The sequence below is a fragment of the Acinonyx jubatus genome, chromosome C1 (genome assembly GCF_027475565.1).
Source record: "Acinonyx jubatus isolate Ajub_Pintada_27869175 chromosome C1, VMU_Ajub_asm_v1.0, whole genome shotgun sequence".
NCBI classification, from domain to species: Eukaryota; Metazoa; Chordata; class Mammalia; order Carnivora; family Felidae; genus Acinonyx; species Acinonyx jubatus.
In genome coordinates, this window is record NC_069381.1 from 144,002,201 (window position 1) to 144,018,089 (window position 15,889).

Genomic DNA, 15,889 nt, shown 5'->3' on the forward strand with positions numbered 1-15,889 from the left:
ATGTGCACATATGTGAGATTTCAAGCGCAAAAGGAGAATAGAGTAGGAAACAGATTTTCACAGTCCCCGTCTGGGCCCTTGCGTCAGTGCCAATGTAAAGCTATTCACTGATCCGTGAGTAGTATCATGTTGCCTGGCTCTCAGGAAGCGGATTGGAAAATCCAAGCTTAATAAGCAGATCAATGGGGTGGGGGAGTTGAGATGATTGTATCACATTCCAGTGACATGCAGTGTTGTCAAAAACGTTGTCTCCAGACACAAAATTACAGGAGGCATATAGATACCTTTCAAAATGTCAGCAAAGGGGGTTGGAAGGGGAATTTAGTTAAGAATAGTGGAAATTTACCATTTCTTCCAGGAAGCATACACTGAGAGCATCTGGGTATCTCAGGATAAAGGGTGAATTGAATGTGCGTTGGGGAGGAGAGCTACCAGGAATCCAAGGAGGTACATGAATTAATTGAATGTCTGCAGAGAAGGGAACTTCTGGGTGGAGATGTGAGCTCCCGGGGCCCGGAGGAAAGTCCAACTGCTGACTCCTCGGTTTTTAAGAACTTACAGTAGCTGTGTTTGCACTCCCCTGCAGAGCCAGGGGAAATATGTGGGGTCAGTCTTAAGGGAATCATTCATCACCATTTCTCCTCTTGTCACACTTATTCAACTTAAATATAAGGACTAGTTTGGGTTGAAGTTCAGATTTTCCACATTTCTGGGGTTTATCTGCTCTCAAATTTCTTGCCACCAACTTATTGATGTCTGATGTTTCTTTAACACGAGACAAAAACAATCCATTGTTAGATACACAACTATAACTCTCTAAAGAATATATATATAGAGAGACTATATATATATATAGAATATATATATATATATATATAGACTATTTTCTTTATTTTTAAAGACTATTTATATAAATCTATGAGACTGTAAATCTAAGGCTATAAATTAACCTGTTTATTTAACTCACAGAATGGAATTTGGCTAAACTTAATACTTCCTGGATACCTATTCTGTGCTTGGCACTAACGAGGGGAAAAAAAAAGAAAAAAAGATAAATGAGAAAGGCTTTCTTCCTTGCCGTGAGTGGGATGAAGAGGTGGGAAATTGTCTGGTGACTACAGTGGGAAGTGAGCTCTGGGAGAAGAGCGACCACCCTGTGTCTCTTCGCCAGTGTGTTCTCTGCATTTATGTCAGTCCCTGACTCATAATCAAGGCTTATTATTTCTTTAAGTTGATGGATACATAGCTGAACATAATATCATAAGGGCTACTAAAAATGTATATACAAGATGTGATATTGACTCAGAATAAGGGATGAACAACTTTGCCTTGGAGGGACTCAGATATGGTGAGACTTCAAGGGGATATTTGAACCAGGTCACAAGGGATGAAGAGGAGTTTTCCAGAGCTTCCAGAATAGAATTTCAGCCAGAAGAATTAGCGTGGACAAACGTAAGAAGGTGTTAAATGGCATGAATGTTGAGGGAGTTGCAAAAATGTAACAATCCTAAGTAGTAAGTATAATGGGAGTGGAAGAATTATGGCAGGTGAGGATCATCCCAGGAAGGGCCGTCCTTCATAAGTAAGTGCCATGCTGATTTGGGACAGGGGCTACTGGGTAGCAGGGTGGATGGGCATGGGAGATAAGGACCAAAGAAGCTTCTTTCCTCCTCACACTTTGAACGGACGATCTTGTTTACCTTAAAAGTCTCAGGATTTGGAAATTAATTGAGGCATTTCTTAGTATAGAAGCAACAGAGCTTGATCAAGTATACCAATGCTGTTCCAGTGAGACTTTATGTTTTGATAAGGTATTAAAAGAGATTTTGCGTGTTCAAAGCTTAGAGTTTTGTTACTGGATGATTGTGTAATAGATACACTGCTTTATGAAGTAATCTGTCAGTTAACAAATGGGTTTTCTGCCTGGTCCCTTTCAATAGTGACTTCTGTGTAGGATTTAAGAGAGTTAATATACACATGGCTTTCCAGAGACTTGTCCAGTGTGTAAATCAAGGCACACCTGGTGGGGTGTGAGGCTTGCTACCTTACAAACAGGGCTTGGATTTCTTGTACTGCCCATAGGGTGTTTCACCGTTAGGTACATAAATCTCCCAGAAGGATTGGATAGGATGGGTACTCTCTTTAATTTAGAGAGAAGATCTATAATGGAATTCTCAGTGTCTTTGGTCTGTTTGCATGCGTTTAACTTGGTGGAACATATTCCAATTTTAAATGAGCCCTACATTAATAGAAGTTGGTTTCTTAGACTTAACTTTAAATGTGTCTGCTATTTTAATAGCAACTTTAGAGTCAAACTGAGTTGAAATTGATACAAATGCTACCAGTCTTTCTTCCCACTGAATTCAGCTCCCGCTGCTGTTGTTTTCCTTTCTTCCTCTACTTTCATTTTTTAATTTTGGGATGAAATAGCCCCTTATTCTGCATGTTGAAGTTTAATGTATGTTCTCTACTGATAGAGGACTTAATGGAGAGGGAAAGGCTCTTGGCTGATTGTATTAGTTCAGCAGTTTTAGAATAAGATGTTTGTGGGGAGGGGTGGCAGAATCTTCAGTCATTGATTCTCTCTTTATAACTTTGCCCTTTTAGCTGGAACAGATTACCTGTGCAGGGCTTCTGGCCCTGCACAGGCGGAATCACAAGGAAGAAACTTTACATAAACCATTTATACTAAATGTTTGGTATGCTGGCAACATAAATCAACAACAATATCCATTACAAATTCATCCCTTTATCAGTATTATCTTGATAGAACTGATCCCAGTGTGTGGGAATTTGAACCCTGATTCAATACATCTAGCCCTGAGTAATTAATTATTCAGGGCACAGAGAACCTGGCCCCTGCAATGTAGAGTAATTCTTCCTGGTCAGCGTGAACTCCACTGGCAATAATAAATAGAAAACGTCTCTAGTGATGCCAGTATTTTAAAGTGATTAATCATCTTCCCCCACCCCCCTCCTTCACCTCCCTCTTAGTTTTCTTTAACTAGGATTTTTCAGCAATAAATCTTTAACAATACAGGTAGGAATTGTTCTGTAATTAAGTTTTGCCCTGCTTAATTTCTTACCTTTTATGTGTGATTAAAAAAAAATGTTACATTTTAAGGAGCTCTGATCAAGAGTCAAACCAAGAAAAATCCTTTTATAGAATGCATAGAGATGCTCTATGGGGGATTAAGCTCTTGATTTTGAATATTAGATAGAACACATACTCATAAAAATTGTTAATCAACACCAGTTGGGGTGTCAAATATTCTGAGGTTTTGAATTGCTTCACTTTCGTGCATACGGGTTGTCTGTATTAGGAAAAGTCTGACATGTACATATGTTCCCGAAATGCGAGAATAATTACTTACTTCTTAACTTTCAGCTAATTGATGTGAGCTCCGTACGAAAGGGGTATTTTTTGCCCTTTCGGCGGTATACAAAAGTGCACTTGGTGAAATGGCAGGTAAATGCCTGGCCGAGAACGACCATGTATTTTTAAATCATGCCCTATAGAGCTGACCAGCCATCATGTAGATTCTGGGTGACAGGGACAGATGTGACGTATCTGTTGTGACACACTTCTGTTCCACCAGTCTGTGGCTCGAGGTGACTCCTGTCCCTCCTTTGATGCTTTCCCCTGCTGCAGGACAACACAACGATGCACGGATGAACCTTGCCATTGCCCTCACTGCTGCCAGGTACGGGGCTGCCACAGCCAATTACATGGAGGTCGTGAGCTTGCTCAAGAAGACAGACCCCCACACGGGGAAAGAGCGAGTGAGCGGTGCACGGTGTAAGGACGTGCTCACAGGTACGCCGAGGCCCCAGCGGGAAGGTCTTTCTTAGCATCTTGCCTCGCCGATGTAATGGCTGAATCATAATTTTTCTGTCACTTCTCTTTTATTTAAGCCAGATTTCAGAGTCATATTAATTATATTCCTTATTGTCAACAATGACTGGTTTAACATGAAAATTTTCCCTTGTGGTACTTGGCAATTTTCCCCCTTTGTGCTAAATAACAATAATGATAATGATAATAATAAATGCCCACAAAATTCCCACAGCTAGGAAGGTATTCCGTTTTCTGGACAAAAACATGTTATTAATAAAATTAAATAAGCGTGCCAAGTTTCAAAGTAAGTGACACAGGCAGTGCATTTATACATCGTTAGAGTCAATCACTTTACCTTTGGTTGGATTTTCCATTCTTGTCCTGGTTCTGTGGCCACGTAGGCAGAGCTTCACAATCACCTCGTTTCCTTGAACAAAACCAACACTGAGACCTATGTTGTCTCACGGCAGCGCTGTTGAAACATTTGAGTTTTAGGGAGAAAGCGGATTATTTACTCACCTGGCTTTCTTCACGTTTGGCGCTCAGATGCCGGGCACTTCGCAAAATAGACTGAGAACCGAGATGACGAAGCGGCACGTTCTTTCTTCGATTTGGACTTGTGTTGGGTAGACCGACTCGGATGCAAGCCCTTTGTGTGGCTTTTCAGTAACTGGCTGCTCGTGTCCCTTCGTGTGGTGCACAGTGTACTTCGCCATAGGTTAAGTTTATAGGTAAATTAATAACCCAAAGCATCGGTGAGCAGGGAAACAAATGGGATGTGTGATTGATGCTGCTTTCTTTCACAGGGCAGGAATTTGATGTGAGAGCCAAATGCGTTATCAATGCTACGGGACCTTTCACAGACACCGTGCGCAAAATGGATGATAAGAACGCCGCAGCTATCTGCCAGCCGAGCGCTGGTGTCCACATTGTGATGCCTGGTTATTACAGGTAACTGTGTGCCAACTCGGCACCCTTGCAAGGGGACAGGAAATCGGCTGCATTTATTCTTTCAGCACACTTTTTTTTTTTTTTTAAAGCTTCTTCATTTATTTTTGAGAGAGAGAGAATGAGAGTGAGAGAGCGAGGGCACGAGCTGGGAAGGGGCAGAGAGAGAGAGGGAGACACAGAATCCGAAGCAGGCTCCAGGCTCCAAGCTGCCAGCACAGAGCCCGATGCGGGGCTCGAACCCACAAACCGTGAGATCGTGACCTGAGCTGAATTCCAAAGCTTAACCAACAGAGCCACCCAGGTGCCCCTCAGCCCACTTTTCTTACTGGATGGTCTAGCTTCCTGTTCAAAATGAGGAGAAATAAGCAAAGGAACTCTTCCAAAACACAAAATACAATCCAGACTTGGGAATTTCTTAGCTTTTACGTCAATACTCACTTCTAGGGGTTAATGATTTGGGATCTATTGTACTTTCTTCAGTGTACTCACCTTCAGAAAATACGCCTTAGTATTTTTGAATGTTAATTAAAATATTAAGGGTAAATTTTGTAAAAAAAAAAAAAATTCCATGAAGGGCATATTTTAATTAAAACACTAAAAAAATAATTTTATAAATACTCAAATTGGCTTATGGAGAATCTGAACATGAGGACCTCTCGTGTACTCTTATGTTCATGACTTTTGAAATGCGTTGTGAAAACTGTCACAGCAAGTCAAATTGGATGTGATTTCTGATCTCATAATTGTCAGTGGAGAGATGGGTAGGGAGAGAGATGAAACAAAGATACCTATTCACTGAAATTCATTGAACTTGACTGATGGGCACATTGCACTATTCTATTATATTTTTGAAATTTTTAACAAATTAAAAAAGAAACATTTAGAGGGTTTTAGTTAAGAAATTGATTATAATTGGATCTCATGGACATTTCAAGACTTCTGTGGAAAAAAATCAGGTAACCATGACGAGAGTATGGAACATGTGTACCATTTTTATCTCCATATGTGGTAAATCCAGTAGGCAAACTAGTAATTTTGTATGGAGTAATGATCTATGCTCCTGGTATTCACTATGATATTATCTATAGTTGAGGAATATTAGAAACTCCTTAAGTGCTAACCTTAATAGAGTGGATACGTTAATTGTGGCATATCTGCACAAGGGAATATTATATAGTCATTAAAAATTGTAATTATAAATAACTTTAATGTTTTAGGAAAACATTAACGATACTCTGTTAGTTTAGAATGAAGGATGTAAGATTAAATGTGTAATGTGATCTCAACACTGCGTAAATATAGAAAAAAGACTACAAGGAAATACATCAAATACTAACGGTGATTATCTCTAGGTAATACGATTATGGGTAACAGTTAAAGGTGGTAATTTCTAGGTAACGTGGTTAGGATGAGAGTTATCTCTTCCATGTTTTAATACATTTCTGTAAAGTTATATCAGTCTTTTAATATTTGATTAAATGAATGAACAGAATCTGTATTTTGTTTAATATCTACATTCTCCTGGGATGCTATCCTGCTATGTTATGTGATGCTGCTGTTTCATCAGTTTTTCAATAACCAAATCTTCCCCAAAAGACTCCAGGATACACCTAATTTGTACCAAATTCACTTCCCCCAAGAAAAATATTACACTTCTATTAAAAAAAATATGAAAGTCCATTTTTTATCCACCAACTTCCAAGATTTCTGTCTCATTTTTAAATGTCTATGTGTGATAAGTAGACCATCATTAGTATTTTAATTGAGGACTAAAGAAACCAAGGTGTTTCAGTCTTGGTAATAAAACTTTATGTAGCAGTACTTAATAGAGTTTTAAAATCTGGAACCGGAGTTTTGTTAAATGAAAAGGAGAGAAGTAAATACATGTAAATATGCAAATGTTTCTTGTATATAGAGAAGTTTTCAACAATAGTTTCATTCATAATCATATGCATCTATTTTGTATTAGATTAAAAATATGCGAAGACAGCTAGTTTATAAGGGTTTTTTTGGAGGGGTTTTTTTCTTTAATATCTTTTAGGCTATGGATATAAGACCTATGCTACAGACACACACATTTGCATATTTGTTTAGATCTTAGTAGATTCAATATATCCTCATGTGTTATTATGTTTCATGTTTTCTTCACTATTGTCCTGTGATGTCAGAGGATTCATTATTCCCTAATTTAATTCTGCCACTTAATACATATCATTTGGGGCAGGCCATTTGAATTTTGTCAACCTTAGTTTGCCCATCATTAAAATGGGGAGACAGGGGGGTAAATTAAGGTGATACCTTGATGTAGTACTTGATGTTCACCACTTTACTCTTACAGACTGTTTGGCCTTGGCAAGCTACTTCTTTCAGCTCTGGTTTCTTATCTCAAGGTAGTCCCTGATTTATATACATTTTGACAATGATCCTGCGATCCTTTGTATCTATTTTGTTGACTGCTCTTCATGCAGTGTCTAATAGTGACCAGTAAATGTTTCCTGAATGAATCCTACTAACTTTTTTGTGTTAACTTGACCAAATAGAGATTGTTGCTTTTTTTAAAGTTAAAATTCAGTGTAACACCTATAAGGGATATTTTTGATATAGAAAAGTGAAACTATGAAAACAAAACATGATTCTTCATTTTATTGCTCTGATAACCCATGTATATAAAAATAAATGCGTTCAAGTAATCGCTGTAGAAAATAGAAGGACACAAAAGGAAAAGTGAGAGCCTCTCTCTTCTTCCTCATGCCCCCCTGCCTTATTCCCCATTTCAGTTGTTCTCTGGTAATCAGTAACACTTCCTAGGATTCCTTCTGTAAAACCGTGTGTTCGTACTTGCACAAACGTCTATCCTTTTAAACATTTTACATGAAAGAGGTAATGCTACACCATATAGTTCTGTACTAAACTTTATAATATGCTAAGAGCAGAGTAGATAGGTGCTTTTAAAGAAATATAAATATATGTCACCTGGATGTAATATTTTCAAAACAGGATGCCTTTCTTAATCCCCAGAATTTGTCATTAGCTTCAGGGCACCTCCCCATAAAGCGTGAAAGTGTGAGTTACAGCTGGGCCTGCTTCAGATGCAGTAAGTGATCTCATGCCACTTTGGGAGGAATTAATGTCCCCATTTTTAGCACCTTGAACTATAACCGCTATACCTCCTGTCAGAAACCTTCCGGGAGTGGTTTGTAGCCCAATTCCTGCTCAGGGTCTGCCACAGATGAGCTCCTTAGTTTGGGATACTGGCCTGGATTAAGGGTTTATTCCCTTCTAGCCCTGACCTTCAGGCATCCCAGAGGGCTGGTTTTGCTCTCCATATCAATTCACTTTCTTGGGTGGGGCTGGGAGATGTCAGACTGAAATGGCTGCCTGGGCTCATCAGTCAGTCACACTCAGTTATAGCTCGAGGGTTCCACTTGGCCCTCATGGATGAGTCAGACCTCCTGGGGCTGCCCCATACACTGGGTGGTGGCTCCTTAAGGTCTAACATTTCCACTAGAACCTGATCAGTTTAGATATGTAGTGAGTCCTGTAGCCACTGATTTGTTGAGTGTAGGCTGCTAAATGTAAGGCAAGGACCATGTGTATGTCGTGTTGGGCTGTTTTGGGAGTATCTTTATGGCATTTGTTAACCTTGTTATGACCCTCAAAGACATGTGTCATGGTAGCAGACTTTTTTGTTTGCATTATTTCAGTTTCCAAAAACCCAGAACACAGAAATCATTTAATTTTAAAGGTGCTGTTTAGTTTACATGAAGAACAAACCTGAAATTTCCATCAGAGTTGCGGTGAGATGCTCTTTTTAAAGCAGCCACAATGCACGATGACTTTACACACATGAAAATAATCATCTCCTCCTTCTACCTATAGGTGTTTTTTTACCCCTGACAAGAAGTCAGGTTTCTGGGGGGTGTTGTTGTGGTGGGGGTGGTTGTTGTTGTTTCTGTATTGCTGTGTGCGTACTGTTAGCTCTAACACTGGTTGCTAAGTAGTTAACAATAAATTGATTTCAGTTGAAATAAGGGTACTTGAGGAAGGCAGTGGTCTGCGTGAGAAAAATGTTCGTTATGTTTAATCCTAGACGCACACGCACACGTAAATTAGCAGTGTGGCTTTCCTCCTGATGTCAGTGAATCAGACGTATTGAGGAAAGACCTACGCGTCCCTGTCCCGTATAGACCATCACCACAGGTGCTCTCCATTTTCAAACTTTAGTGTGACCTTGCAGAATTAATCCTTCATAAGAAAACAAACGTTTCCCTAAGGGAGAGTATGAATTAGGTAATTTAGAACTGATGAAAGGTATTTCCAAGTGGATTCTTAAATTTTTATACCATTCATTACTAGCTTTGTCTTCCCTCTGTGCTTGTTAATTTTATGTTTGACACATATGTCTTCACTTAAGCAGTTGATTCTCTACAGGATCCAGTTATGCGTGTGTTGGTAACCATCACCTTCACCCTTTAAACTGCTTTTATTGCATTGGAAGTTTTTAAAGGATTCAGTAGTTGTGCTTTCCTAATAGCATTTCATGTCTAGGTTGTTGAATATAATAATTTTATGCAAAATTTTGTCGGGTTTATTGAGTTACTTAAGTACCTCATATGATATCTGCTCTATAAAATGATCATGCATAAAATATACCAACATATAATTTGTTCCTTAAATGTTAGGAGATGCAGTTTATTCTTTTGTTTCAACATGGTACTATTTATCAGATTGAAAGCTTGAACTCTGAATGAGTTAATTCCCAGCCCCAAAGTGACTGATTTAATGTAAGGGCATATTAACCCAGGATCAAATCAGTTGCTTACAAACTACGTAATTAACTAGTGTCTTTTAAGATTTTTTTTAAAGAGAGTCTTAGGAGAAACACAAAGAAAAAAATATAAAATATTCGATACTTACAGTTTTCAATATATAAAAATGAAAGTAAAATTACTTCCTTCAACCCTGAATGAAGATGAAATCTTAGCTGAAGGTTTAAATGATTGACCCACTTCTGTGATGCATTTTGCGTATGTTAAGTAGGACTGTGGCCCACTCTCTCCGTGTCTCTCAAGGATCCTGTAGACAGTGGTTCTTTCTACAAAGGCTCTGTAGAAATGGCAGCACTTCCGGTACTCAGTCATGGCTCAGTCAGTTAAGCATCTGACTTCAGCTTAGGTCACGACCCCACGGTTGGTGAGTTCGAGCCCCATGTCGGGCCCTGTGCTGACAGCTCAGAGCCTGGAGCCTGCTTTGGATTCTGTGTCTCCCCCTCTCTCTGCCCCTCCCCTGCGTGCTTGCTCTCTCTCCCTCACAAAAAATAAACATTAAAAAAAAAAAAAAGAAATGGCAGCATTTCATGGGACTCATGGGTCTTTGCAACAAAAGCCTTACGCTCTCTGTGGTTTACATAAAGAAGATGCATATGCTAAGCTGACTATAGATTTCTTTTTTTTTTTTCAAGTAACTTTGCAGCTCTTTTTTTTTTTTTGAACAAGTTGTATGCCCAACATGAGATTTAACTAAAGACCCCAAGATCAAGAGTCACGTGCTCTACCCACTGAGCCAGCCAGGTATCCCTAGATTTCTTTTTCATGAAATAAATTATTGTTGTTTACTTTTAAGCACTTGTTAGGCCATCACCCTTATACAATTGAATCAATATGAGGTTTTTTTTTTTTTAAGTTTTTTCAGAGGAATGATAAACATAAAAAGTTTACGCTTTTTTAAAATTTACGGGTATAGGGGGGACTTCTTGAAATTTATTTAAACCAAATGGAATTGTGTTTTCTATTTAAGAAATTTCATTAATAGAAGCTGAAAATGTCTTTAACATTGGCTTGCTATGAGAATTCAGTCAGACTGAAACAGCTCTCTGAAGATTGGTAGGGCCTAACTGTTTGAACATGACACTTTAAGATCATCCCGCCCCTTTTTCAACTTCTCCAAATTTCTTTGAATGGTTCATGAATGCATGAAAACAATAGTTTCTGATTTAATGAGACAACTGGACAGGTTTTGTTAATATTTCTAGTTGCTTATTATTTCTGGTGTGTTTTATAATTTGGTTTTAAAAGATTAAGTATGTGTTAGTGAAAATTATTGACTCATATTTGGGAAGATTTTATGTAATCTGTCAAAAGAGGCATCTTCGAACCTTGATTTAATAGCATAATACATTAGCCTCCTATGTCTGTTTAAAGATTGTCGTTGCTAAGATATTCCTCTCCCTTTTTTGACCTTGCCCTCATTCACTGTTATTTATGTTATAGTAGAAAACCCAGCCCTTTTCTCATTGATGCACTTCTTGAGATTTCTATAAAATTGAAGTAAAGTAAGAAATTTCACATTTGGTGAAGTGGTGTAAGTTCATCTAGGTACAAAGAAGTAAAGAACTTTTCTGATCACATTTTAGTTGCTAGAAACTTAGAGCCTTCACTTTTCTCACGTACTTCTGAGACCTTCCACTGAAAGATGTGTCAAATGTCAAATGTCCAAGGAAAATACTTTTCATTGACTTGAAAAAAGGTTGAAGAGCAATCCTTAATTCACCATCACAAAAAGAATTATAGACACTTATCCCCGGTGACATTATCTGATGTGAATGGTCCAAAGAATATAAAAACCCAAACAATTGGAAAGTGAAGTCCACTTTCTTAATTAACCTTGCGTTGTTGAGATGGGGAGGGCTGGTTGCGCTGTGAGTTTTATTATCACACGTGCCCCCTTCTTTTTCTGTTACCAATATTATTTTTTTTTCTTTTAGGAATTTCTAGGCTAGAGTATCGGCAGTTAAAGTAATAGTTCATGTGTTTCTTGTTTGCTTCTATGAGAATTAGTGAATAAAGTAGTTTTTTAGACTGCAGATTAAGGATTAAACTTCTGCTAATTTCAGAAATATGTAACCCTTCTTTTTACATCAGCCCAGAGAGCATGGGACTGCTTGACCCAGCAACCAGCGATGGGCGAGTAATTTTCTTCTTACCCTGGCAAAAGATGACAATAGCCGGCACTACCGACACTCCAACGGATATTACACACCATCCCATCCCTTCGGAAGAAGATATCAATTTCATTTTGAACGAAGTGCGTAACTACCTGAGTTGTGATGTTGAAGGTAACTTATGCATCCCTTTGAGTTTGTTTTCCTTCTTTTCTATCTCCCGGTCCATCCCAGCTCTTACTGGTAACTGCCACATCTAAGGTCTGAGTCCTCTTCACACCTGACTCTTCTGTACTGACCACTTCTTCTGGAAGGCTTATGGGGACCAAATTATACCACAATGCAAAGCAGCTGCTTGGTCCCCCCCTGCTTTCTACATCCACACGAACCTCACGCAGTCATTTTCTGACCATCTCTAATGGCTGTACACAAGCCATACGTGAGCTCTAAACACTCGTGCTCTCTGAGAAGAGCATGAAATGTTTGCATTGCAATTTAATTTCTAGAGTTCAGGAAGATCTGATTTACAGATACAGGATATCCTTAGGAAATAATTAGTCAAAAAATGAGAGGATAGAGCTATATAATCTGAGAGCTTCGTGAGCTTTTCTATATGAAAAGTAGTGTTGACAGTGGATTTAACTAAGTAGGAGAGGTATGCTTTTTTATTTTTTTTAATTTATTTTTTACTTTTTTTAAATGTGTATTTATTTTTGAGAGAGAGAGAGAGAGACAGATGTGAGAGAGAGAGGGAGACACAAGAATCCAAAGCAGGCTCCAGGCTCTGAGCTGTCAGCACAGAGCCCGATGCAGGGCTCGAACTCACAGACTGTGGGATCACGACCTGAGGAGAATTTGGAAGATTAACTGACTGAGCCACCCAGGTGCCCCAGTATGCTTTTTTTTAATTGAAAGAGCCAAAGTTAACTTCTTTTTCATGCTAACCAGGGCATACTTACTTTTAGTTTGGATGTTAATAGTATTTTCTCCACTGCATATATATAATGAATATGTTTTATCCCAGCTAGTTCCTGAAGTTTCCTAACATTGTCCTTCTCTATTTCCTATCTCAGTTAATAGCCTTATCATCCAGTCACCCAAGCCAGAAATAGCATGCTGGCCTTTTTTTTTTTTTTTAATAGTCTTAATTTATTTTAAATGCTCATTTATTTTGAGAGAGAGCAAGGGAGAGGCAGAGAGAGAGGAGAGAGAGAATCCCAAGCAGGCTCCACCCTGTCAGCACAGATCCCAATGCAGGGCCTCAACTCACCAACCGTGAGATCATGACCTTAGCCAAAATCAAGAGTTGGACACTTAACAGACTGAGCCACCCAGGCGCCCCTCTCATCTTCGGGGATCCTTCTCTTTGCACATTCAGTCCAGTTCCTATCTGTGCTCACTCTGCAGTACCCTGTAAATCCCCTCTCAGTTCACTGTCCTGGTCACGCCTATGTCACTTCTCAAGCAGCTGCATTGGCCTTCTAACTGGCTTCCCAAGGCCAGGTCCCCGTTCCCACCCTGTCTCACCCTTCCATCAGCACCCTCTTTCTGAAACACCATTCTCACCATCACTTCCCTGCTCAAAAACATCCCTTGGATGTTCCTCATTGACTTTCAGAGAAATTCTAAGCTATCTGGCTTGGCTCTAAACTATCTCTAAGGCTCTCCACAACTTGTCTTTGCAGGTTTATATTCAGTAGTCCACCTTTGTGCCTTCTGTGGTCTTATCACCTCCAAATCAGTTCGTGCACTTTTCAATCTCATGCTTTGTTTAGGATGAAACCTTGCTCTGGGATGCCCTTTCCCCCACCTTCTCATTTTGACAAAATACTATTTCCACTTTGGAAACCACCAAACTTTTGTAGAACGGTGGTCTAGTATATCACAATGTTACATATAGGCAGGAGTCTAAGGTGTATTCTCACTTGCAGTTCCTTGAGGGTAAGGATTCTTTATTCAGCCACAAAGCTTGTTGTCTATCTGGTATGCCCCTCAATACGGGGTTGAAATGAAATAAATTAGTAATAGGTGTTTTCAGGGTTTTTGACGCTGGTAGCAGTTTGAAAATCTTTTTATATTAAGGTAGAAATTTTTAGATTTTGAAAAATATATAGTCTTCATCTTTTTGTGTCAGGAATCTTCTATAATGTTGGCTTCAGTGGAGGACATACAAAGCCACAATTTTCTTCTTGATGTGACTCACTAAAGTCCATGAATCCTTTTTTCCCCAAGGGATTTTTTATCATCATGTGATCACACATTTATAAACAAGCAAACTTCCTTTAAAAAAAAAAATTGTTCAGGGGACTCTCCTGGTTTAATTGAATGATCCATATTGTATAGAGGTAGTTTCTTCTGATTTCAAGTAATGGATACATTTTAATTTTGAGTGACGTCTCTTTGGGATCTACAATAATGGTACAGGTATATTACACACTCATAACTGAAATTTGTGTGACTAATGTCTGTATTCTCACACACTCATATACACGCACACAGTTATTTGGGAAATGGTCATGCCTTATTTAATATCCATATTTAAGTATTCAAAATGCAATGTAATTTTAGCTAGATACTTTCTGTTGAAATCTAGGAGGACTTTCATCTGGATATGATTGTATTTTTTTTTTTTAACGTTTATTCATTTTTGAAAGACAGAGACAGAGCATGAGCGGGGTAGGAGCAGAGAGAGAGGGAAACGCAGAATCTGAGGCAGGCTCCAGGCTCTGAACTGTCAGCACAGAGCCCAAGGCGGGGCTCTAATTCACAAACCGTAAGATCTTGACCTGAGCCGAAGTCAAGACGCTTAACCGACTGAGCCATCCAGGTGCCTCTGTATATGATTGTATTTTAATGTATAAATGATTATTGTTAACGAATCCTGCTACATTTTGCATTCACCTGAGTACCATATTAGCTAAAAGTGGATTGATATTGGGCCCTAAGAGCAGGAAGTTTGGGTTGTTGGAGCAAGAAATAAAATTAATTCAAGAGCAGAGAGCTCTTTGTTGACAGTTTCCAGCTTCTTAAAGTTCAAATGCAGTAAGATGAGAAATCTAACTGCTTATATGTGCTGTGAGGCTGGATATACTGGAAACAGGTGCAGGTTCCAAAAGGCCGCTATGCCCGTTTTGTAGGTGGGGATTTCCACCAGTGAAATGAGCCTTTGGGCTGTAGCAGAGACTGAATCGTGTACCCCCTCCACCCCCCACTTTCTTCTGTGAATGGACAGAGGGCTTAGCAATACCTGCCGGGGCTTGGTTGGTCTGTAACTTCTTGTCACTTAGCATGCCTTTTGTTAGTCAGGTTACTTGGTAAAAGTAACAAAGAGGGTTTTTTTTGCCAGTTGTGATTTTTGGTAAAAGTGGCTGAAATTAATATCTAAACGGTGTACATCTGGCCTTTTCTTCTAACAGCCCGGGGACTCTTGAGATTAAAAATTCTCTAAGCAGCAAATACCTGGTGTGAAAGCAAAGGTGACAGCCGTTTCACATACTTCATTTATTTCCCTGTGCACACCATCTATCACACCTTTCCGACTTACCAACTTATTCTTTTTAATACAATTAATTCATAATGATTCCTTATAGTTTGTTTTCATCTTTGTTTCTAGTTGACCGAAGGTCTCATATGTGAGGCGTTACCCTCAGTCTGGATAGAACGCAGTTTGCTAATGTATGTCTATGTCTTGAAGTGGAGACGTTCAAGTTTGTCATTTTTTCCAAGGAATTCTGGTGCGATTTGATGTCTCTTCCATCCTGATGAAATGGAAGAGAGAAACTCAGCTTCAGACACTACCCAGTTATTTGGCCACAGGCTGGTGCTGTGCACGTATTTTGATCTCTCCGTTTGTCTGTAATGGGTAATGCATGCTTTATTTTTTAAAACCCTACAATTCCTGAGCACTTTTCTACATGCAAGACACTCTACTGAGCACGTCGCCCTCATTTTTTCTTTGGTTCCTCATGACAACCTTAAGAGATGTACCCTGCAGTTCCTGTTTTACAGACGCAGAAACCGAGGCCCCATGACTTGAGGCTTCCTAGCCCCCAGTTTGTTCGTGTTGGAGCCACGATGAGGCCAAGTCAGTCCAGCTGTAATACTTGCACTGCTAAGTACCACACGGTACTCTTGCTGGTAGTCCCGGGTTTTATGATGTG

General features: G+C 39.2%; 1 protein-coding gene across 5 annotated transcripts in view; it reads left to right on the plus strand.

The window, feature by feature from the left end:
- The window catches only part of GPD2 (glycerol-3-phosphate dehydrogenase 2), a 146,086-nt gene that overhangs the window by 104,863 nt on the left and 25,334 nt on the right, over positions 1–15,889 (plus strand). For all 5 annotated transcript variants that reach the window (XM_053215092.1, XM_027055731.2, XM_015076750.3 and 2 more), the window contains exons 7-9: positions 3,653–3,817; positions 4,645–4,789; positions 11,710–11,903. In XM_053215092.1, the coding sequence (XP_053071067.1) occupies positions 3,653–3,817; positions 4,645–4,789; positions 11,710–11,903 (504 nt within the window). The remainder of the gene's footprint in view (positions 1–3,652; positions 3,818–4,644; positions 4,790–11,709; positions 11,904–15,889) is intronic.